Source organism: Thalia democratica, chromosome 5 (assembly GCF_965202585.1).
Source record: "Thalia democratica chromosome 5, ktThaDemo2.hap1.1, whole genome shotgun sequence".
Classification (NCBI taxonomy): Eukaryota; Metazoa; Chordata; class Thaliacea; order Salpida; family Salpidae; genus Thalia; species Thalia democratica.
This window is the reverse complement of record NC_139169.1, coordinates 48,812,485-48,837,556: the sequence shown is the minus strand read 5'-3', so window position 1 is coordinate 48,837,556 and position 25,072 is coordinate 48,812,485. Positions and strand designations below refer to the sequence as shown.

Here is a 25,072-nt window from a genome sequence, read left to right as displayed (position 1 = left end):
AGGGTTACAAAGATTGTTGATTGTGTGTTTTTAACTTTATGGCGGTTGAACAACGTTTAGTTTTTTGGGAATAAGTAAATATTTCATAAAATTAGTGATATAAATTTATTTCCAAACTATTAGGTTAAATGCAAATTTATTTCTTGTACATTACTTTGAATAGCTTAGGATATTTTCAACTTAAAAGTTGTTTTTCAACTTTGTTTGTTTTGGTTGTTATCACTGTAACTCTAAAATAATTTTATTTTGAGCTCAGTGTACCATTAAACCTGCAATAAAAACTGGTTCATATTTAAAGGAAAAAGGTTCACGTTTGGCAAGACACCCGGCTTCAAAGTGTTAGCCGAGTTTGTAGCATTACTGGTGGCAAAAAATTTGACTGCTTTATACACATGCTAACTTTTTTCTTCTTTATTCTATAGAAAACAACTGAATTTCTTAAAAAAGCAAATGAAGCTTACAATTCTTATTCAATTTTAATTAAATTACTTAAGTTTAATTAAGTTTGTTGTAATTCACATTCTTATTAATTTGTTTTTTCATTTTATCAATTTTTTATCTAGGAAATGGCCAAGGCAAATGATAGTGTAATATACATCATTTTGATTTTGGGCCAAATCGTAAAAGATATTGACATTATTCATAAAATAAACATTTAAGAGTTTAAATAACATGCAAAATAAGGGAAAATAAAAATAAAATATTTATTTTTGGTTCTAAACAAAAATAATGAAAAAAACCAAAAAAAAACCTTTATTTTTGGAGGGAACCCATGAAATAATTTCAACCCGAAACCAAAATTTTTTTTTTTAATTAAAGACAAAGGTACGTTCTCTAAAATAAAAAAAAAATTTTAGATAGCTTTTAAGATAAGGAAAATAATCGACATTAAAGTTTTATGTTTTTTGAAAAATTAATAAATTTGCCTATAAAATTAACTTTATGCTCGTGAAAATAGATGCTTACTAAATTTCAGCTATTTATCACACTTTTATTTTGTTTTTTAATTAGGTTAAATTAAATTTGAGAGCAAAAATTAAATTAAAGAATTTATTGCAATTTCATCATACATTTCTAAAATTTAATTTTTAAACATTGAATAAAAATGTTTGCTTTTAATACGAAAAGGACATAATTTAGTCTAGTTTAAGTCATTAGTTTTTAAGCGACTAGAAATTTTGAATACTTAAATAAATTTATAGAACTTTTAAAAGCATTTCCAAATTAAGAAACATTATTTTAATCAATTTAAGTATGTTTGATGAACTGTAAAATAAACATTAGTTTTTAGTCTTGTTTTATTAGGTGAATTGTCTAGGAAAATACAATAAATATTAGTTAAACAGCAATGATTTAGACAAATACAATATGTAAACTATCATTAGAAAAATTATGAAATGTAACGAGCATTATCCTCATTACAAAATCATAAAATAATTTCAAAAACATATTTTTAAACATTGAACTCTAAAATCTGATAAAAAGAACTAAATTTTAATACAATTTAAGGAAGAAAAAGCTTAAAACTTTGATTTATATTAATCAAAACTTTAACGTAAATCCTCTATGATGGTTCACTTTTTTCTTGTCGACACCGAAAGCTTTGAACAATTCATCATCCTGAAAGAAAAAAAAAACTATTTAAGCACGATTTTAAATCAATTAGTCTTCTTGAAAATATAGAGGTGTTGATCTAAATACAAATATAATACGCAAGGTTGCCACTAGTTTTAGAATTTTTTTTCCAGGTTTACAAAATTTCTTTCCGGTTTAAAAAAGTACACGTTTTTGAGTCTATTTTTTGTTTAAAATTAAGTTTAAGGTAAAAAACTGTGTTAAAAAGTATAACAACATTGAAAAAATACTGTAAAGCTATTTTAAATGTTTTTTTTTTATATAAAAAAGTTTTTGATGATGTCATTTTTTTATCTATATGATAGATTTTTTGCGTCAAATTGAGATTTCATTACTTTACATGTAAAAGTTGTTAAAAATTCCTTTTTTTACAAAATTTCTCAAATTCCAAGTCATAGTAGCCTAAATGGTCAAATTCAATGTTTTTCAGGGATTCCAGGTTTTGTGGCAACTCTGCATACACTTTCTATAAAGATATCAAATTTAACAAGTCATAACACCTTAAAAATCATAATCTACATTTTACTTATACTAAATTTAACAAGTAATGTTTACTATTTTCATGTATTTATTTCATTTACCTAGCAAATATTAAACTACAACAATTTGTAGAAGAACTATTAAAAGCTGTACAAAAGATGTTTTTTGTCTAGCATCTAGCTTACAAATGGAAAAAAATAAAGTAATTAATTATATTTCAAACCCACTTATCATTTTGTTAAGCTAACAAAATTATCTGGTTACTCAGAAGGTTGCCATACTTTTGAGGTATAAAAGCCGACCTGCAAAACCAAAAATTATCCGGAGTTACATTAACTAGCCTGAGTCGGCCAGAGTTTATGAAAAATATACATTAGCAAAGATCTGAAAAAAAACTGATAGGCTTGAAATACATTAAAACACAATTATTAAGAAAAAATATTTTAAGAAATACAGTTTAAAAAACTCTTCGCTTGATTTAGGAAAAATATTCAAACAGTCGAAGTGTGTGGCAACCCTGTCAAAAAAAAAACTCATCTTGAGCCTTTATCAGGGTTGCCACAGATCAAGCTGAGAAAATTTTCCTGACTTTTCTAAATCAAACTATTAATTTCAACTTGTTCTAAAATACATTATTAAACATTTGAAACTATATAAAACTTTCAATCTTATTTTTATACTGGTTAAAACAACAGTTTTTTTTTGCTGAATTCAATCATCTAACTTCCAGTACATCTATATTGAACCATCTGTGTATGATTGATGTTTTTGCAATAAACAGCTCTATCAACAAAATACTTGTATTTTCTAACTAACAAACATAACTTTGTCTGAAAAAAGAAACAATATTTTAGCATTGGAAATTAGTAATTTTGTAAATTTAAGTCTGACTTTAAAAGATTTTAAATTAGTTTTTCACCACTAAAGGCTTTGGAAAATAAGGAGTTTTGTAAATTGGAACTGACAAAATCTGACGTTTTTTCAAATATCTTGACTTTTTTTCAAAACCCCCATTTTTTCCTGACTTATGTATTTTTTTAGTTTTTTCTGACCTTGTGGCAGCCCTGCTCTATATTATAAACCTTGAGCTCGAATTAACACGTTTGTTGAGATTTAAAAATTCCTCTGGATAAAACTAAATACTACTAGGTTTAAATAATTTATATAAAAGTTTGATACATTTTGATATTTACATAAAAAACTCAGATTTAGTAAATTCAAAAATAAACCAATGACACAGATTGCTAGTTTAGGTTAATAAACAAAATATTGTAATAAAATAGTCTATTTCAATTTGGTGTATGCTTATTTAAATCTAAAAATTAAGAAAAGACTTCTGTGAAAAAGCCATCAAAATGCTAGAGTTGATTTTTTTAATTAATAAGTTAGTTAACTGTACATTACTATTTGTTTGAAACATTAAACTGTATAGTTAGCACAGATAGACTTGCAACACTAAACTGAATACTAACTATTATATAATATTATACTGTATTCAGGGTTGCCATTGGTTTTTAAGAAATTTTTCCAGGTTTTAAAAGTGCACATTTTTGAGTCTTTTTTTATTTAAAGTTAAACTTAAGGTTAAAAACTGGGTTAAGATGTATAACAACATTAAAAATATACTGTAAAGCTACTATAAATGTACGTTTTTAAGTAAGTAAGATTGATTTTTCCTGTAAAATAAAATTTTTACCACAAAGTATGTGAAGAACGTTTTTTTTTTGTTCAAAAATTCTCAAATTCAAGGTTCTGTGGCAACACTGTGTATTACTTTAAACGACACATTTTATTTTTATCTTGAGCTTGTTAATCTAGAACTGTTAAGCAACAAAAACTCACTGTTTTGGTCAAAGGATCACCTCCTCTAGGCGCAAGAGGAGTGTTTCCAAGGTTTTTACTACTAGTTGTTGCAGAAGTGTGTTTGGTTCTCTCTGATTTCGCTGGCCATGTAGGAAAGTTTTCTGGTCGAACCATATGTGGTTCTTTGTGAAACCAACTATGATTCATTGCATCTCGAGCTGTTATTCTATTGTCAGGATCATACATCAGCAATCTGTAGATTAAAACATAACTTTAAAAAAACATTATTTTTATTATATTTTTAAAAACTTTTTTTTTGTAAACATTTTATACTTTTTTAGAGAATGTTTAGAAAAACTTTTATTTTGACTTTTTTATCTTTACCAATTGAAACTAAAACTTTTCAAACAGTAAGGTTCTTCTCGGATCTACAAATATAAATGTTTGATTATACCAAATCGATTATCAGACCACAATCTTTCAGTAGACTGAGACCCGGGTTTTGTCCTAATTAAAATTCGTCAGTCAGCCGCAACTAAAAAACTTGGGTGAAAAGAAAGCTTTTAGTCTGATGATCAACCCTTCATGTTAACTTGAGCTTGTCTCACAGCACACGAAAGTTCAAGCTTGGGCTCTGTAGACTTTCGCTGATATTTTCTTTGATCGTTTTTATAAATTGGTTTTATTTTGCTGGTTTATGTACTAACTACCACACATTAAGCTGGCAAGCGACCATAGGACTTTTGAGGCAATTAAAAAATCAAACATAGTAGGACAGAGTTTTTTTTAACTATAAGATTAAAAAAAGCATAATTTACCCCTAAAATTAAACGTGTTTTGTATTAAATAAAACTATGATTAAGAAAAAGTTTTACATAGTAGTTATTACTTATTTTATCTTAATTCCATTGTTATTTTTATAAATAAATTGTTTGAAAATCGATGGTTTTTGATGGTTTTGTTCAAAATTCTAGGTTTTTTTCAAAAAATAAGAATTATCCAAGTTTTTTTTAGTTGTTTTTGCCTTAATTTTCAAATTCTAGATTTCTAGGTAAAATGGCCACCTTGTAATTAATATCATATTTCTAACTTTCTTTGATACTTTAAATAAATAAATCCAATTTAAGAGACCTGAAATGTAATCATGTTATTATTACTTCTACGCTTTATATTAACAGTTTGCAATTATTAAAATAGCGCAGTAAGTTTTAGTTCATAAACAAAAAATATAATTAAACAAAATAAATAGTGCTTTAGTCATTATGCTAAAACTTTGGAAAATTATACAAACTATTTGTGTACATTAGTTATATGCAAAGTAAAACTTTAAATAAATTTAAATTATAAGCAATCTTTTATGCATATAAGGACAATGCATTATTTTTTAACCATTTTAGTAGTAACCTGTTACCTTTGATCAAAATTTGAAAAAAATTTTGAAAACTTCAATTTAATTTATAGTATGCATAAAGATACCATATTTTTTAGATTAGAATATATAGCATAAGTTTTATCAAGCATTTTTATCTATGAATTTTTTAATTCACTACGAATAACTTGAACTTTGAATCAAGACTCATTGATTTTTTTAGCCCTTTATCAGACTATAATTAAAGTTTTCTTATCAATAAAATAAAAGTAGCTTTTTAAAAATCCAGAAACTAAATATGACAAAAACGCTAACGTTATTTTTAAATTGATTTCTTAGAGGTTTTAATACTTTTCAATAAGCATTGGCTTATTATTTATACTTAATACTAGACTATGAAAAATTTTGCGCTATATAAACCAGTTTGCATTTTAAACATTTGATGGTTGCGACTTTTTAACTTGGACCGTACCTTTTAATGAACTTTAAGGATTGGCAGTTGATGGCAGAGTAGGTATACTATTTTAGGTTTATTATCTAAATAAATAAACAAGCTACCAGTTAGTTTTTACTGAAAAGTTTAAACATAAGTCACTCATTTAAAAAAGGTTTATTAATTAATTTCTGTTAATCAAAAAGTTTTTACTGCTTGTTAAAATTTAAATTATCTTTTGAGACATAAGCAATCAAAGTTTAAGCAAAAAAAAATTATACTTTATCAGATTAAAATATTCTGTCGAAGGAACTTTTTAGTTGAACAAAAAAAATATTTTTCAATAAAACAAAAATTTTACTTCTCTTTTTATTTATATAATTTTATTTTTAAGGTCTATTTAATTTTTTCAAACATTTTTCTAAATATTGCAAGGAAAACGTTTTGAAAAATTAAAGCCTCTATTTAAAAAAAGAAGACAGTTTAAGTGAAACTTAAGGTATCACAAACGTTTTACAAAACTGACTTTACCTCAAATTGTTAATCTAATTTTTTTTTTAAATACCGACTAATAGTTTAATCTTTTATTTTAGAACTTTTTGTTTAAAAAATGTTGTAATCTTTAAGACTGAACTTTTGTTCAACTTTTTAAAAATCTAACACAGTAAAAAATGTAATACATTAGGCTCAAAAAGTCAAGGTGCTAAATTTATTTTTGTTTCTCACTTATTTTGTATAGGCACTACTTCCTATTAAATTTTTTATATCTCTGCTTCATTTTTTTTAGCTAGCTGAACATATAATATCTCTTTTAACAAGTCTTTAAAAGTTACTAGTTAAAGCTTTTAGTAACTTAAATGTTTTAAATTTTTCTTATTTTACTTTTAAAATAAAACAGTACTTCAACTGTATTAAGTACTGCTACTAGTCACGTTAAAAGTAATCTAATTATTAAATTTAATACTACATAACAAATAAATTCTACATAAATAAATAGTTAACAACTTAAGCTTATCTCACGATAAAGTATAAAATTAAAAAACAGAAAATACTAGTCTTATTTATAGAAAAATAAAATAGCCTTTTACTTTTTAGTTATTCTCAAGCTAGTAAAAAATTTAAGATGCCAAAATAATTTTAAAAAGTTAAAATATACCTGATAACAAATAACTTAATCAAACTTTGATGTTTATCTGATTAACGACAATAAAATTTGATCGAATATTTGTTTTTGTCATTAAATATTCGACTTAATAATGCTACTTACCACCCAAATTATTTATTTGACGAATATTGTCTGTTCATGTTACTTTAAAATGGCATTAAATCATAAAAATATTTTTTTACAATTATACTATACAGTTCCTTATATAAAATGGCTGCAAAACTAAACAATATTCAATTGTTGAACTTAAACAAACTAAGCTAGCTGATTAACAACTTAAATGCTACAATAAACTTTAAAAACAATTAGAAAATAATCTAATTCTATAAATATTCTTTACAAGTATTTTTACACTTTAAAAATTATTATTGTGCGATTCATTGAAAAGAAGCAACTGAATAAAATTTACTAATTTACTAACGTCCTAAACTTGGTTCATTTATACAGGGTTGCCAATTTTTTTTAGAAATTTCTTCCAGGTTTTTTGATTTTTTTTTCTAGGTTTTCATAAGTATACGTTTTGGGTCTATTTTTAGTTTAAATCGAATTTTAAGATTAAAAACCACGCTAAGTAGAATAACAACATTGAAAAGAGTTAAGTTAAGCTACTTGAAATGTGTTTTTAGTTAAAAAAATTTTTGATGATGACAAAAAAAATATGTAAAAATTGTTTAAAATTCAAGGTTTTTTAGTGATTTTTTGTAACAACTATGTTTTTTTTTTTTCAAAAGTTTTCAAATTCCAGGTTTTTCCAGAATTCCAAACTTTTTGGCAAACCTGTTTATTGTTTAAGCTTTGTCTACTTAGGTAAAGTTATTGAGTTCACAAAGTAGCTAAGTCTTATTGTAATAACATCACAATTCCTATATTTATAATTAATCATAGTATTAAAATACATAACTCAGGTCACGAAAAAAAATAATCAAAATGAAAATGAGCAGCGTGTAATTTCTATCAAAACTTGTGGAGATTTCAAAATGTTTATTCAATGATTCTAGCTAAAATTAGACTTTTAAGGGTAGAAAAAAAAATTGTAATATATGAAACTTAACTAATATGAATTTCGAGTACTGATCAGGGTTTTCAAATGGGGCCATATTTCTTAGTTGTGAGAGAAATCATAAATTCCGATTTATCTGTTTAGGTAATTCAAAGGTCTAAATTGTAAAAAAGTTTTTGCGGGCCGCTTAATTAAAATAAAAAATATACTTTACAAATTGAGAAGAAAAAAATGTTCTGAAATGAGTTAAATTGAAATAAAATGATTTAAGAACTGTACTGAAACCAAATTTACAACACATTTTAGAACATTAGTTGTAAAACATCTTAATTTAGTTTGCTTCGCACAAGTTGTTTCTAAACTAAAAATACATTGCAGGTTAGATATTTCTGGCGGTGGTATATATAGCACTTGTATAGATGGTATGTAATTAATGTTTCTCTGTTTAGTTCTAAAACTCATAAGAAAGGTTAATGCAGGGTTGCCACAGATCGAGCAGTTTTTTTTTGACTCTTCTTAAGCAAGTTCTTAATAAAAGCTGTTTCAAAACTTCATAACTAATTATTTGAAAGATTTTAATTTATTCCAAAAATTCAACTAATCTCTGAAAAAAAGATGAATTGCAAAAGGTAATTTTTTAAGAAAATAATATTAGCAAAATGTAGTTTTTAGTTATGACAAACTTTCTTGCTAAGAGCATGTTTATACAAAATGTCAGGACTTTTTTTTCTGGAATTTTCCTGACTTGGTGGCAACCCTGTACTTGGTATTTTATAATGTGTCGTTCTTTATTAAATATTTTTCAGTTTGTTAAGATTCAGGGCTGCCACAGATCGATCTGAAAAAAAAATCATGTCTTTTCTAAATTTAATTCTTAATTAAAACCGACTTAAAAATACATAACCAAAGACTTAAAACTATGCATAGTTTTTAATCTTATATTTATACAGGTTAAACAAAAGTTACTTTGCAAAAGATTTTTTTTTTAATTTCTTTAGAAAAATGCGATTAAAGTGATGATAGACTTTCTTATAAAGAGCATGTTTATATCAAATTTCCTGACTTATGCTTTCCTTTTTTGCGTTTTTCCTAACTTTAAGGCAACCCTTAAGATTATTCAAAATTTCAGAAAAAAATACTAGCTATCTCTAGTCTAAAATCTAATGACTTAAGAAATAAGTTTAAATATATAAATTTAGTTATAGAAATACTCAAGTTTTATTTTCAGAAATTAAATCTCATAAAAACACAGATAGGTGAAAACATTATAAAGAAACTAACGAAATCATATTTATATCTCAATTACTGTCATTACAGAATTTATATCTCAATAAAAATATTTAAATCTTAACTGCATAAAAATTTGTATTTTGTTTTGTTAAAAGAAAACTCTTAAGTTTAAATACTAATCAGTTAATTCTAAATTATACTCTTAAAATAATTTACCCAAAACTACTTTAATAAATTATAACATACAACTAACTATAACCTACAAAATCTAAATCAGTGGTTCTTTGTATTTCAAAAAAATGCACATAAAATATAATTAAGAAAAAGATGCGTAAACTAAAATATCAAAAGAGACTATAGAGATTCAACTTACTTTGTAATTTTTATTAATACCAGATACTTCTACAAATTAAAAAAAGTTAAATTAGTTTCTTAGATATGAGATTAGCAAAATTTAGTTTCGTAGATACAGTTTAGTAAGTAAAATTAAAAGACTATTCCATTAAAAAATCTTCTCTTACAGTTTTTATAAAATGTGTGAATTTTATTAATTAACAATAAAATATTCATTTTGTTTTGAAAATAAGGGATATTTTTTGATATTTTCGGAATCAAAGTGTTTTTTTCAAAAACTTGAAAATATAGAATTAATAGATTATGTAAAGTACATTTTCTTAGGCTTTGATGTTTTAACTCAAATACTAAAAAAGGAAGATAAATGACGTGTGGTGGCAATATGTCCAAGAAAAATGGCAATAGCCAAAAATTAAAGGAAATACTTTAGTTTTCCAATACTTTTTATTGAGACATTTAGCTTTTACAGAAAATTCAAATGATAGATTTGTAAAAAAAAACTTTTTGTCCCTCATGCCTTTTTTTTGAGAAAATCTACTGTTACTACGGTTTAATTACTTATTTTGTTAAAATAAGTTACAAAACTTGTACTTATTATGGTTAAGTAAGTGCTTTTTTTGTTACAAACTATGACAATACTTAATTTAAAACAAACAAACAATAAAAGTTTTGAAAAACTTACATAAAATATTAATCGAAGTAAAATGTTATAGTTTGAAATCTGAAATTAGTCCAACAATTTATACATAACTATTCATAGGAATAAAACAACAACAATAATAAATACTTTAATAACTGAAATTTTATAAAACTTTATAATATTGTTGTATTGGTAACACAAAAGGTTTGATTATTTAGTTGTGAATATAAACAGGTAAACAACAACAAAAACTCACTGTTAAGGCCATAGGGGGTCCAACATTTTTTTTTACAAAAATTAACGTTGGCTTTTGTATGAAAGCTTCAAGTGCAAACTACAAGCCAGTTATTATAGAATTCAAAAACGTCTTTTAACTTTTTGAGATATTTTATTTTTTGTAAAAATATTCCGATATAAACGAATGGACCGGAAATTTTTTGGGGTCAATTTTCTCGGAAATTTTAAAATTCACTAAAAATCTATCTCTTCCTTCATTTTTCAAGCAATCTTCTTCAAATTTTTAGGAAACGCTCCTTATAATAAAAGGAAAAAACTTTAGTTTAGAATTTTAGCAATTTAGTAAATAAAAATTTTATGAGAAAAATTAATAAGGGTTTTTGTTTTTCAAAAAAAAAAATTACAAATTTTTTTTTAATTCCAAAATAACGTTTTTTTGTTATTGTATAAAGATTAGACTGTGAAAGTTTGAAGAAGATTGCTTAAAAAATATATTTTAAATGAAATAGTCTTTTTTCACTGTTTTAGTTTTCCTACTATGCCCGACTTTGACTGGTCATATCTCAAAAAATAATTCGAATTTTTTAAAACGATAAAAAGCATCTCGAAGCTTATAAAAAACAGGCTTGCCACTCGTTTTTTCAAAAATTTTTCCAGGTTTTTAAAAGTATACATTTTGGGTCTATTTTTAGTTTAAAATTAAAATTAAGGTAAGAAACTGTCCTAAATAGTATAAAAAGATTGAAAAGATACTGTAAAGCTACTTAAAATGTGTTTTTTAATAAAAAAATTTTTGGTAATGACTTAAATTTTTTATCTATATGATAAATTTTTTGAGTCAAACCGAAACTTTACTACTGAAGATGTTAAAGTTCTTATAATTCCAGGTTTTTTGATCAAAATTCCAGGTTTTTCCAAAAAAAAATCAAAATTTCTTAAATTTCAGGTTTTTCCAGGTGTTTTTGCCTAAATTGTCAAATTCCAGGTTTTTCCAGGATTCCAAGTAAAGTGGCAACCCTGAAAAAACTCTATAAAATCAGATCACGTTGTAAAAAACATAGTTAGAACACTGATAGAAGTAATCCTCTAAAAATAACATTTTAATTACTCCATATATTCTAGTTCAATATTTTCGACGTATTTCATTTATCATCAATTTCTTTTTCTCTACAACTTAAAATAAGAAGTAAAAAAGGACTTTTTTATTATTTAAATGACAGCGCTTTGTTGATTAAAACATTAAAACTAAATTTTTGAACAGATTTGTGTGATAAACTACTTAATATTTACTTAGAGTAAAAACTTATATTAAGGGCATGTAGGTGTAAATCACTTTTTTTTGCAATTTGATCTTATTTTATAGAGTTTTAACCAAGCTACAAGATGCTTTTTACATATTTTAAAAATTCAAAATATTTTTTGAGATATAGTAGGTCAAAGTTGGAGGCGACAATAGGTTCCTTTTGGGGGGTGCAAACTAAAACGGCAAAAAAACTATTTAACTAAAAATATTTTTTCTTCTACGTTTTTTGAGATTTCTAAGATAACTTTCTTTAACTTGCATGAAATTTTCCTTGCAATATTTAGAAAATTCTGTCAGAACAAAATTTTCAAAAAATTGCACGGAACATTTCCTGAAAATTTGAGGTAGTTATCTCAAAAAATGCAGGAGAAAATATATTTTTAGTGAATTCTAGTTATTCGCCGTTTTAGTTTGCGAAATAATCATGTTCTCATAAGATGACCAATATCAAAAACTATTTGACGGTCTATGAAAAAATGTACTTCGTTAAACACTATGACATACTAAGCATATTTTTTATATTTTAAAAATATCTATTTGAACAATAAAAAGTAAATAAGGTCCATAAGGGAGTTCTACTATGTTTTTTATATGCAAAGTTTAATTTTGTAGCTTTTTCTAAAAACACAAGAAACTTTTAACAGCGTGTTTAAGTATTAACATGATCTGAGATATGAGTTTTAAGTTAGAGAGTTGTTAAATATCTTACAGTAGGTAAACACTTATGATACTTCAATAATAAAAACTAAAATTGGACCTTTTTTCAAGCAATGGTATTTAAGTTCTGAATGTTTATTCATTATTAGTTTTAAAACAGCTTAGAAGTGTAACTCTATTAGTGGTAAGGAACTTAACTATAACAAAATATCGTTTAATCAATATCCCTGATAAACCAACAATAAATTCTGAAACTTTAAGGTTCAAAGCTTAAAATTCCATGAAAAATTTATGTAATTAATTTCTACATTTTTAAAACAACTATTAATAAAAAAACAGTATTGTACAGACATCTTTTTATATATTTAAGTAAAAATTAATTTATATTGTAATTTTTATATAATTTAACTTATAGTGTATGTATACTATTACACGTTTTTAGTATTTCATACAACAGCTAACGTTGTTTTTTTTTTTTGAGAAATTCTCGTATAATGTTAAAACAGGACGTATTTTTATTAAGTATATTGAAAACTCGACCCGTTCAAAAACAAGAAAATAAAAATGTGGTTAAAAAAAATTGCCATTATTAAAACGTAAAAAATTGACTTACTGGTTCATTAAGATGCTATCTGTAACTTATTTTTAAGTGTGCTAACTTCATGATATATATATAAACAAACGAATAGTTTAAAAAATCAGGATACATTTAAAATCAACCTAGGATATATTTTTAAAACTAACCTTGTTGTTTTCTTTATCACATTTCAGATGAAGTAGCAGATATAAAGACTTGAAACAAATATAAAATTAAGCTAATCTAATAGCAAACTAGTTTTAACAACCAAAGCACTAACTATATAATTTAATCATAATTTTGTACTACTTTTTTGTTACAAAAGCCTTAACTTAATTGCAAACTGTTTTAATAAAACGTAAGAAATAAATAACAAAAATACAACCTGAGAAGTTTTACCTTTTTGTGTAAGAATAAAAGACTTTTTGCAACTTTGGGGTTCACCCAAAAGCAAAATTTTCCGAATGAATGGGTTGTTTGGTAATATTGTTTGCAGTAGTTGCTTTGTAGCATGATAAGCTATTGCACAACACCAACAAGCCAACCAAAAACTCCCCAAAATTTCTGGCACATTTGTGATTTCGTCTTTCTACATTAGAATTTATATTTATTTTTTGAATATTTTAAGTTTTTCTATAATACTTTAGTCATAGCTAATTTTGTAAACATAAATTTTATTAAATTCCAGAAATGCTATTGATCTTAAAAATGTAATATATGTAAATAATGATTAAAAACTATTTATAACAAAATTATAAAACTCAGCTGATATCATTACTCTCATGTTATACATGAATTGATTAAACAAAGAAATGCCTTTTTTTAGTTGTTATACCATAAAAAAATAATAATAAAACACATTTCTTGAATGAAGGATTTTTTAACTAAAAATCCATAAAATAAAATATTTAAAACCAATACAACTAAAAATTCTAGTATAAAAGTATTATTAAATGAAAAAATCAGATTTTATGTAATCTGATTGATAATAAAAGACACTATACTTTAGTAAATATTTAATTTCAAGATTTAAAGTTTTAGTTATAATTGCCAGTTTTTTAAGAACTTAAAATATTAAAATTTTATTGTAATGAACTTTTTAAACCAGGTTTTACATACTCATTTTCATACCTCCCCCTTTGCAAAAATTTTATTAGAAATCGCCACTCAACTATTCGTCTACTTTTTGCAACTTATTAGTTATTGCCCCCTATAGCTAAAAGTTCTCGAATAAGATAATGACTTTTGTGTTTTTAGTACTTTACTAAAATAAATAAAGTTTTAGCCTTGAATCAAATTCAAAAATTGTAAATTAGCTAACTCTAGTAAGCTAACATTCTATTAAGTAAAAGTTCTATAAATGCTAAAAATTCAAAACTGTCTCCTCACCTCTTAACCAGTTATTACCCGAACTTTTTGAAATATTTAATAAGGAGCAGTATCGCCCCCTTAAGAAGATCCCGGTTTACACATATCCATTGGAATTTTAAAATAAAATAAAAATACACAGCAAAAATTACCAAAATGTTTTAAAACGAGTAATTTTAAATAGTATTTACGGAATTTAAAAAAAATGTTTATTTAAGCATTTTACTTTTTTTAAATACTAATATAATGTCAACACTATCATATTAAAGTATTGTATACGTATTTTTAACTAAAACATTATAAATTTTGTTTTTAAGTTTATCATAGTTTTTTTTTAAATAGTTCAGGATCGAAAAATAAAGTTTATCTTAAAATACTACTAATATAGAACTTAAGTTTGACTATTATACATAAAAAATCATTTTTTTATTTTAAGTATGTTGTTATTTTTTTTACAAGTTGATTAAATCTAATAAACACTATTCTAAAAATTACTATTTAATCATTTAAATACTTGTTTGTAAGCATAATATAGATGCTACTGTTATTATTTCTTAAAATTTGGTGAAAAAATATAACAATGAGCTAACTTTAAAAAAAAATTGATTAATAGCCCTTGTAATGAAATTAATAATAATTTTAATTATGTCTACTGATCATTAGGTAAATTTGTATTCAGCTTACAGTTATTCTTTTTTGTGATCTATACTTCTAACTATCTTGAAATATTTGGTATTCGACACTCCAAAAAATATTTAAGGTCCGTGACAACAAGTCTTAGTGTTTAGTATCATTACATTCAAAGAATTAAAAAAAAACAGCTTAAACACAACACGGCTTTAAAATAAAAAAGGGATTGATCTTCTTTTTTATGCAGTCTTTATCTAACTTTAGTTTTAAACTTGCATGCAAAACCATAAAATAAAAACTATCCCATTGTAAATAAATACAATCTGTCTAATATTGTATCATTTATTTCTACTAAATATTTTTAATTTTTTTCGCCAATAACAACTTATTCAACGCAAACAGAAACTAATTTTCTTATTCAATAAATTATAAATAAATACTTTACTTATTATTCTCTCTATATGAGCTAATGATTCTAATTATAAAAAAGACACTAAGAACTTTTATTTTTATTCATAAATTACAAACTTAAGATTTTATTAACCTTTGTTTAAGAGCAATTTTCGTTTTTAAACGTTTTAAAAATAAAGATATTTGGGTGCAACGCAATTTTGAACTCTAATACCCCTAAAAAACTTTCTTCTGTATTAAAATTATGTAATTTCTTGTCTTAAGAAAATAAAAGGCTAACAGAACTTATTATTTTAGAAATTAAAAATTTGATAACTGCCCAAACTTAGCTGTACAACAAAACAAAAACTATACTCAAAAAATACTGTAGTAATTCTTTTTTCAAGTTAGGAATAAATTAAGATCTTAAACCATTTTTTTTTTGCTTATCTGGGATTAATATACTGATTATTGAATATCCGTAGGTTGTTTTACAAACTATATACTAAAAAATAAATAAAATACTTACTTGTTTAAAAGATCCATGCCATGCTGATCAAACATTTGCACGCTGAATATTTTTCGGAGCGTGTTTACTTGATTTCTAGGCAGTGAATCAACTTTAATAGTTTTTAAGTGAGGCAGTTCAGAATAGCCTTTCCAAATTTCATCATCTGGGGTGCCTAAAGTCTATTATAGGAAGAGAGAAATTTAAATTTGAGTTACAAATACAATATAAAAAGAAGTAATTGCGCACCATTGACTTACCTTGTATATCGTCTTTATCATGTTGATTTCAGACCTTTCTTGGAAAAGAGCTTTTCCTTGCATTAATTCAGCAAGAATACAACCGACACTCCACATGTCAATTGCTTTTGAATATATCTAAAATTTCAACTTTTATCAATAAGGTAATAAGAAACGTATTCTAAAAAAAATAAGTTAACTGTCATATTAAAACTAGGCATAATACTAAAATATCAAATGTTAACTTTTCAAATGATTACCTTTTGGCCAAGTAACAATTCTATAGCCCTGTACCAAAGAGTAACAACGATTGGGGTAAAAGGTATAAGCGGTGAACCGAATTCTCTTGCCAGTCCAAAATCAGCTGCAGTAAAACCATAATTATTTGTTGTAAATTTTGTGTAAAACTCCACAAACAAAAATTTTAAAGAGTCTAAAAACTTTATATTCCTAAAGAAATTTTTAAAAAGGAATTGGATATTCACGAAAAAAGACTGTTAAAAGTTGAAAACGATTGCTTGAAAATTGTAGAAAGAATAGTGCTTTTTTGTTGAACCTTCCATAAGAAACAAAAAAAACTAGCTGATTTTAATAGCTTATATCTCAAATGTTACTCGGAACATTTAAAAACGATAAAAAGCAAATGGTATTTTGTCATTAACGAAAAATTAAGACTTAATAATTTAAAGTGGTTTACCCCTACGGATTTAATTTATTACAAGGAATGTAACTCTAACCTATTTTAAGAATTCCTTTGTGACTAAGAAGAAGGTTTGAAGTTTTAAGATCACGGTGGATTATCCAATTGTCATGAAGGTGGTTAAGTCCTTCAAGAAGCTGGAAGCACAGCGTTTTTACCTCGCCAATAAGAAATGGCTCTTTCATTGATTCTATTAAAGACTTAAGATCGTGCTCTACATACTCCATAACTAGGTAGATTTTGTCTATGTTAGATCCAACTACTACTTCCTGTTATTTTTTAATAAGTGTTTTTTCATAAGAAAATGTGCATAAATATTTTTCTTGACTTTAATATTTACAACTGCTTTGTTGAAAATTAAGTTAAATAAATAAAATACACATCAACAACTAACCTTCATTTTTACAATGTTTTCATGATGTGCCTTTCCAAGAGTATTTATTTCTCTCAGGCTAGTAATAGGAAATCCTTCTTTTTCTTTTTCCATTTTGAGTCTCTTTAACGCCACTGCTCTACCTAAATTGTCATGGGCTCGATATACCACACCATACGTACCTTCCTCTATTTTATTTAAACATTTAAACTCATCTACGCTTCTACATCCTTGCCAGTGAGGGTGAAAAAAAGGAAGAATGTCACCAACCTCTAATTCTATTTGAAGTTTTTAAAGGCGTTTTCAAATACTCAAGATATATTAAAAGCTTATAAAAGTTCTATATTAAAAATACAGCACGTTTTAAAAATTACTACTTTAGCTATATATAATGTTTAGTTTACCAATCAAAAAAATCAAAAACTTTCAAAAATAACTTAAAAAAGCTTCAATATACAGGTAAGTTCTGAAATTTGTAAAACATTTTTTTAAAGTAGAAAAAGTGACTATTTTAAACTTTTAAAACTTTATGTCTGATTAAATAAAATAAATATAATTATTAAAACCTTCTTCGCTTTCACTACTTTCTTCTTGTGGTGATTCTTCTTCTTCTGAGCTTCTGTCATAAACATAAGGTGGAGACCCATCATCGACTGACATATCAGCTTCATCTTCGTCATTATCTTCAGAAGAAGATGAATCGAACTTTGACTTTACTGCAAAATTTTGTAATAAGTCTAGCAGTTTGCATTAAAAAGTTTATAACAGTTCAATAAAATATAGTATCAAAATTTTAAAAATGTAAAGTATGTAAACTTATGTAGCTCATTGTATCGTTTTTCAGTAGCTATTATTATCTTTACAGATCGTTCATAACTTAAAATTAAATCAACTTAACAAAGTAAATAATGAATATTTTTTCACATTACCTGAAAAAAAAATTAAATAATAGTTGAACTTGAATACAACAAAATTAATTGAAGTTAAAAGTTTAATTTATCAAAAAACTTAACATTGGTTGGAAGTTTGAAATAATCAAAAAAAAATAAACCATTAATTTTCAGACAAATTGATGCAATGTCGTTTAGTTCATAATTAGCTAGGACTTGAGTTTTTTATGTTAAAGATCTAAAAAATTTAGGAAGTATTTAATGGTCTGTTTCAAATCCTGGAAAGTTGGAAATTAAAATGAAAATTCTGACTTAAGATTACTTGACTAAATAACTTAGATGTTTTTAAGAACTAACTGTATAAGTTAAAACAAATAAAATTTTACCAGGTTTGTATTGGTCGTAAGAATCATCATTTTCTTGTTGTTTGTAAGAACCATGTCCATTTTCTGAACTTTGAGCATCTGAAACTTCCTCTGATGCTTCAGACGAGCTACTTTCTTCATCTTTTGACACATCTTCTTCAGAGCTTGGTGACTTTCGCCTATTCTGCTTTTTCAACATGAATTTATTTTTAAAACTGGTGGTTCTTAAAATTTATAAGTACTTAACTTGTTAAGATAAATTTTTTAACATAGTAGCGAGGGTCGGATTATTAAACTGTCAATATTTTTCTTAAGCACCATTATATTACCAAATAGTTTAATGACAACTTATGATTAGAGATCTACCGAATCCACAATCCAAACTTTTAAAATAGATCCTGATCCAAAACCGGACGAATCCTAATTTTGTGGACCTGGGGGACCAATAGTTTTAACAAAATAGTTTAAAAAGATACATTTGATATTCTGGAATTTGTGATGACGAGCAAAAACAAGGTCTTAGGTATTTTTACGGGAGATTTTGAAACTTACACTAGATATTCCCAGAAAGTTGAAAGTAATTGGTAGATTCGAATACTCTAATGTTGCGGATCGGGTAAATCACTAGTTAAAAAAATATATATTAGGTGTAGTTTCTTATTTAAAGATAGAAATTGCCCAGCCCCTAATTTAGTGGATTGATTGCAATAATTTTAAGTAATTCTGGATCTAGTTTTTCTTTTCCATTATAATTAACTTTTTTTATTACAGTTCAATTAATACAAATGTTAATAGTAAAAAGTTATATAGACTACAATTTTTTCAACTGTTAAGGTGGTCATTCTTTAAAGCAAAATAAATAGCTTTACTCAGCCTAAGATTCTTGGTCTAAAAGAATTAAAAATTAAATTCCAACTGTTTGTTTATAACACTAAAGTTGTAAAAAAATAACGAATTATTAATGTAACTGTTCAATAAAACATAAGCATAAGCTTGCCACATTTCAAATAAATAACAAAAACAGCTTATGTCATTAAAATCTAGTCAAAGTCAGCTAGCTCAAGGTATTTTTAGCTTTAACCACAACCATGTACGGGAATCTTGTAAATCTTATTTGTTGTTTTGAACTACTAAGAATATTTCACCTTCCAAAAAAATTGTCTAAATATGTGAAAAATTATATTTATGATATGCATAGCAACAAAATTTATCAAGTAGGTTTGTAACAAAATTTTTTGGCGACATACTACGCTTACCCAATAATAACTTATCTTTTATTTTAGTTAACAAAAGTCATTACAAAATACTTAAGCAGCAAAAAACTATATTTAGAAAAAAATAACTGTGTAAACTCCTTTAAATAAAAAAGAAACTGAATGAAGTTTTCAATAAAAAAAATTTCTGTCACAGCATTATAAAACTTATTTTGTAGAAGAACACATTTTAATTTATCAAAAAAGTATAACTAGTTTCTATACCAAAAAATCTGATAAAGACTTTTGAAAGGGATACCTTTTTGCTTTTGGTCTGCTTTTTACGTCTGATATCTTCATCATCAGAACTGTTTCTGTATGCTTTTGGTGGTTTATCGCCTTCAAACGAAATTCGCCCTGATGATAAAATTAATACTTAATTGGAAATTAAAAACAAGTGCTTAATACACAAGTATTAATAAAAATGTTTAACATTATGTGTTCGTCAATTTCTGTATGTTGCTTAAAATTAAATAAAATTAAGTAAAAAATATTAAAAATTTTAAACGTTGTTGAGGGTGTTTAAAAAAACATTAAAACAGCTGTTTAAACTTATAAGAATATTTAAATGTTTAAATTACATGTAGTTATGACTAACATACAGGGTAGGCCATTATGTTTCATACTAATTCAAAAATTAATTATAAACATAAGTACAATACTTAAATTAAGACTAATTGAAACTTATAAACAAGTAAACTAAGAATAAATTGAATCTATTTATTTTATATGTCCTGCTCTTCCTTATTAATTGGGAGTACATTTCTTTCTCGAAAACTTTCAATTTAAAGACGCAGCTTTTTTGCAGTTTTTTAGTCCATTTTCTCGTAAGAGCATCAAAAGTTAACAACAGAAAAGACTTAAGTACTTTTAACATAGACCACTCAAAAATATATGCTATATTAAAGTTAGTCATTGCAGGTCACAACTCCTTACTAAAAAGTATTAGAAAATGAGTTTTTTAAGGTGTAGGATAGTGTTCTATCTTGTTATAGCGTGTAAGACTTTTTTTAACAAGTTTAATATTTTCAAATGCTATAACCAAAATAGACAAAAAATATTGACAAAAAACTCTGTTATACAAAAGTCAGTGATGACTTCTAGATTTAGACACTTTACCCATACTCGGCCAATCTGATTATAAACAAAAACACCACATACAAAGAGTTTTTCATCAAAAAAACAATATATTGCTCTTCTGTGCCAGTCTTCAAAACTTTCAGAAGAATATTAGCCTAATTAAATCTTTTTAGCCTTTAATGAGTTGCAAGATATTATACATTTTCTGTCTTGTATGAAAGTAGCTTGAAACAATTTTTGATGATTCTTTTTATGAAGTCACACTAACATTATTATCTTTAACATCGTGCAGATATCTTCTGATTATTTTCTACCCCTTTTTGGATGGCTTCAATCAACTTAAAATTGACATTAGCGATGTCTTCTACATATTACTTCCAAATACATTTAGATGTAAGTAATATACTCCTTAAATCTTTTCACAACATGGTAGGTAAAATGTTAATTCGGTCACTTTTTTCCGGAACTAAGTTGAACTATTGGTTCTCTTTTGCTCATTTTTACGATTTTAATTTTAAAAAATTATTAATTAAAAAACTAAGACAAATAATTACACATAATTTCATTTTTATTTTGAACTGAGAAAATGATTTTACCTAAATTTAAAAAGTCATTATCTAACACATTGTTATTTAAATTATACAAAATATTACTAAAACTAATCAAAAATAATTATGATTTACTAACTATTTTTAACTCTATTACTAGAACTTGAAGAGTGATAACTCCTGGATATGTGGGACTCTTTATTTTCTAGTGAGTTAGCAGATGTAGTTTTTTCTCTTGAATGATTCTCTGAATAAAAAATTATTATTACAATTTTTTTTCTTATTCATACAGTGTTTTCACAAAGAAATAATCAAAAAAAAAAAAAATGCCAATCAAAATACAAAATAATACTTTACTTTCAAGACTCTTTTAAATCTGGCGAGACTAACTTGCATTATGCAATTCAACTCGTCGATCCCTTTTAATCAAAGAATCATCCAACACTCTTTTAATAAGTGGAGATTGATTTCTTTTCCCTCTTCGATCATGAACAGCTTTACATATTTAGTCAATAGTTCATTAAATGTACAATCTTAAAATAATTTTTACTTTTTTTATGCAAGAAAGTTATTTATTTTTCATACGTGGAAGTTTTTAGCAGTTGGCCTGAGCTACCAGATATGTTTGAAAATATATTAAGCTTTTAATTTAGAAACAATCTTAATTTAAGTGTAAACTGGTGAGATGAAAAAACACTACTTATAATTTAAACAGTATTTATCAATTATTTACAATGCAAAAATTAATTTATTTAAATAGCTTTTATTTATTTACATAAATGTACACATATAACTTATACATAAACTTAGTACATGAAAAGCATTTTTTAATTTTAGGTGCCTAGCTTTTAAACATGAAATGATATATTTACAGTATTTAAAATTTACGGTATTTACAGTAATTTAGAGAATTTACTTTGTATATACATACAGTTTTATTTGAATAATAAAACAAAAATATTTGTCAATATTTTGTACTAAGACATCCGAAATAACTTTATGAAAAAAGTAGGTACAAATTCTTATAATTAGTAAAACAGTATCTTATAATTTATACTTCAGAACTATCATGAAATACTCATAATTACAGGGTTGCCAAATGTTTTTGGTAAATTTTCTCCAGGTTTTCAAAAAATTTTCCAGGTTTGTAAAATTTCACGTTTTAGGGTCTATTTTTAGTTTAAATTTATTTTAAGGTAAAGACTGTTAAATGGTATAACTACATTTAAAGGATATCTTAAAACTTCTTTAAATTTGTTTGTTAATAAAAAAAAATTGATAATGGCTGAAGAAAAAAAATATTTATACATTAAATTTTTTGTGTCCAAACGAAATAATACTACTCTGTTAAGGTTATTTAAAATTTGAGGTTTTTAGTGAATATTGTTCAGAATTCAAGTTTTTTTTCAAAGTTGTCAAATTTCAGGTTTTTCAAGGATTACAGGTATTTTTGCAACCTTGATAGTTGATTTATGCAAAAAAAAATATAACCTATTAGTTAAAATTTACTTAGACTTTGTCACAAAAATTATTTACCTTCTCGACTCTTACGATTATCTGCTTCTTCATTTCTTTTTTGGTATCGATTTTGATATGAAGACCTTTTAAATAAGATTCAATTATATTAATCTTAGAAAATCAAAATTTAAAATACTTGCTGTTTATAGGCACAAAATTGCAAAATAACACATAATTTATAAACAAACTTATATTTTTTTATATAGGTAAAGAAATTGATGATGAAATTTTTAATTATAACTTGAAAACTATTCTTAAGCATAAACATTAGTACTTTGATTGTATATTTAAGCTATCAGCACATTTTATATTCAGTCAATTTGAAATGTGTTATATAAATACATTAATTCACAAAACAGCTATTAAATTATGGGCTATGACATAGTTTTAATCTTAAATATTAATAAAATATTTTAACAGGCCAAATCAACCTACTATAAAAAGCATTGAGAGTTTCATTAATTATTAATTCAGCATTTCACAATTTATAAAGATTGCAGTATTTTAATTATATTGGTACCTTACTGAATTAAATATGAATTTCACCTACCTATTATCTTGTCGATAATCTTTGCTTAGCTCTCGACCATTTCTATCTCTTGACCTAAAAATTAAAACTGTAATCTAATAACCATTTTACTGATATACTAATATTATTCTATTAATTACCCAACATTTCCCTTTTTTTGTCTACACTACTGTTTTCTCTCACATATAAAACGTTGAATACTATTTTTTTACTGCGTATGATAGTCAATGTTTTAACTAGTTTAATGATCTAGCCCAGGGGTCGGCAGGTCAAAAAGGAACGTTTTTTTATGTGCTTTAAAAAACATATTTAAAGACAATTTTTTTGGACAAAAACAAATTAGGCAATATATTATCCTTTATATATAACACTAAAATTTTATTTTTGTGTTTTCAAGAATATTAGTATATTAAACTAATTAAACAAGAATTTTAAAGTGGCCCGTGCGCCGCAGTTTGCCGACCTATGATCTAGCCATAGATTAATATCATAACAAGGCTATTTTTATAACAATCCTTGATGAAAACAACCTTAAATAACTTAAAAATCATAATTTATTGACAGTTAAGTTTTATTAAATATTTATAATAATATAAATTATTATAATATTTAGGTTTTGAATTTTTAAGAATGTAAATGATACCTGTCTTTACTTCTATCATTGTATTTTCTAGTAGAACCATTACCACCATAAGTTTTAGGTAAATCTCTTTTTCTTTTTCTATCAACATCTCTGTCATTTCTTGATCTTGACTTATTTTCTTTACTGCGATCTATATAATTTATAAGCAAAGATAAAATCTACAACTTTTTTATATAACTTTAGAAAAAAACAGCAATAAGTAGATTTGTATTAGTTCAGTTGAACTGTTTAATAACTAAACACTTACATGGAGGTAAAATGGGGGATCTCGAACCATCTCTTTTAGTTTTCTTTCGTTTTTCTTTGTCTTCCCGAGAATGTTTACGTTTCTTGTGTGAGCTTTTCTTTTTTTTACTTGCTACTGGAGGTTGAATAACATAATCAGATTCATCTATATCCTCGTCACTAAGATGCAAGTTTTGAGTTAAAATAAAACTTAGTTGAAAAAATATTTATTTAAGAAAATACTTACTTATGAGTATGTGACTTAACTCTTGACTTGGTAAAGTCAACAAGTTCACCTTCTTCATGTTCCATTGTTAAAAATATTTCAATATAAATCTAAACAGAAAAGACATTATTTCCTCTTTTAAGGTATGTATTAAGGGCATAGAGGGTCCACCTTGATTTTTACAAGTTGATTCTACTTTATAGAGTTTTATTTTATCTAAACTACCAGACATTTTTAACCTTAAAAATTTTTATTTTTTAAGCAATCTTCTTCAAATTTTCATAGAAAGTGTATTATTAAATTTTAAAGAGATTGAATGAAGGATTTTTTTCTAATTTTGAAAAATAAAGTTTTTATTAAAAAAAACAACTTTTTTTGTTTTTTTTATTTTTTTTTTTTTTATTACAACATTCAAAGTCTTTTTTACTATAAAAGGAACGTTTCTTCAATTTGAGGTCTATAGCTCAAAAAATGAAGAAGATATATTTTTAGTGATTTTTTAAATGTCTAAGAAAATTGAAAAATAGTCCATACGTTTGTATCGGAAAATTTTTATAAAAATTACAATATCTCAAAAGTTTAATATGATTTTCTTATTCTATAAATGTTATTTTAGTAAAAAAATGTTGGGCACCCCCTATGCCCTTAATCCAATAGATCCTGGTTAAAAAACACTCAATATAAATACTCTAAATGATTCTTAA

The 25,072-nt window shown here is 25.1% G+C and overlaps 1 protein-coding gene across 3 annotated transcripts; it reads right to left on the bottom strand.

Annotated features, from left to right (window-relative positions):
* Window positions 1-1,269: 1,269 nt before the first annotated feature.
* On the bottom strand, window positions 1,270-24,524 carry LOC145837191 (uncharacterized). 3 transcript variants are annotated; one of them, XM_082944960.1, is made up of 17 exons: window positions 24,390-24,524; window positions 24,165-24,322; window positions 23,918-24,047; window positions 23,296-23,349; window positions 22,764-22,828; window positions 21,618-21,722; window positions 21,367-21,474; window positions 19,859-19,956; window positions 18,368-18,530; window positions 17,658-17,807; window positions 17,113-17,369; window positions 16,756-16,987; window positions 16,279-16,382; window positions 16,040-16,156; window positions 15,801-15,961; window positions 3,958-4,171; window positions 1,270-1,620 (listed from the first exon to the last, which is right to left on the bottom strand). In XM_082944960.1, the coding sequence occupies exons 1-17, from the start codon at window positions 24,452-24,454 to the stop codon at window positions 1,543-1,545; spliced, it is 2,259 nt and encodes a 752-aa protein (XP_082801086.1). In that variant the 5' UTR covers window positions 24,455-24,524; the 3' UTR covers window positions 1,270-1,542. The 3 variants fall into 3 exon arrangements, 1 of the variants encoding a protein (XP_082801086.1); XR_014369927.1 differs by lacking the exon at window positions 1,270-1,620 and adding an exon at window positions 13,283-13,472 and having other exon boundaries at window positions 4,034-4,171; XR_014369928.1 differs by lacking the exons at window positions 1,270-1,620; window positions 3,958-4,171 and adding exons at window positions 13,086-13,098; window positions 13,283-13,472.
* Between the last annotated feature and the right edge of the window lie 548 nt (window positions 24,525-25,072).

What these genes read in the sequence shown, in the direction of transcription:
- LOC145837191 (XM_082944960.1), bottom strand. Translation starts at nt 24,454, where the DNA reads ATGGAACATGAAGAAGGTGAACTTGTTGACTTTACCAAGTCAAGAGTT. An exon ending in TAGTAATAGAGTTAAAAATA is followed by an intron (nt 19,957 to 21,366) that starts GTTAGTAAATCA and finishes TTTTATCATCAG; the next exon opens with GGCGAATTTCGTTTGAAGGC. An exon ending in AGCAGACCAAAAGCAAAAAG is followed by an intron (nt 18,531 to 19,858) that starts GTATCCCTTTCA and finishes TTGAAAAAGCAG; the next exon opens with AATAGGCGAAAGTCACCAAG.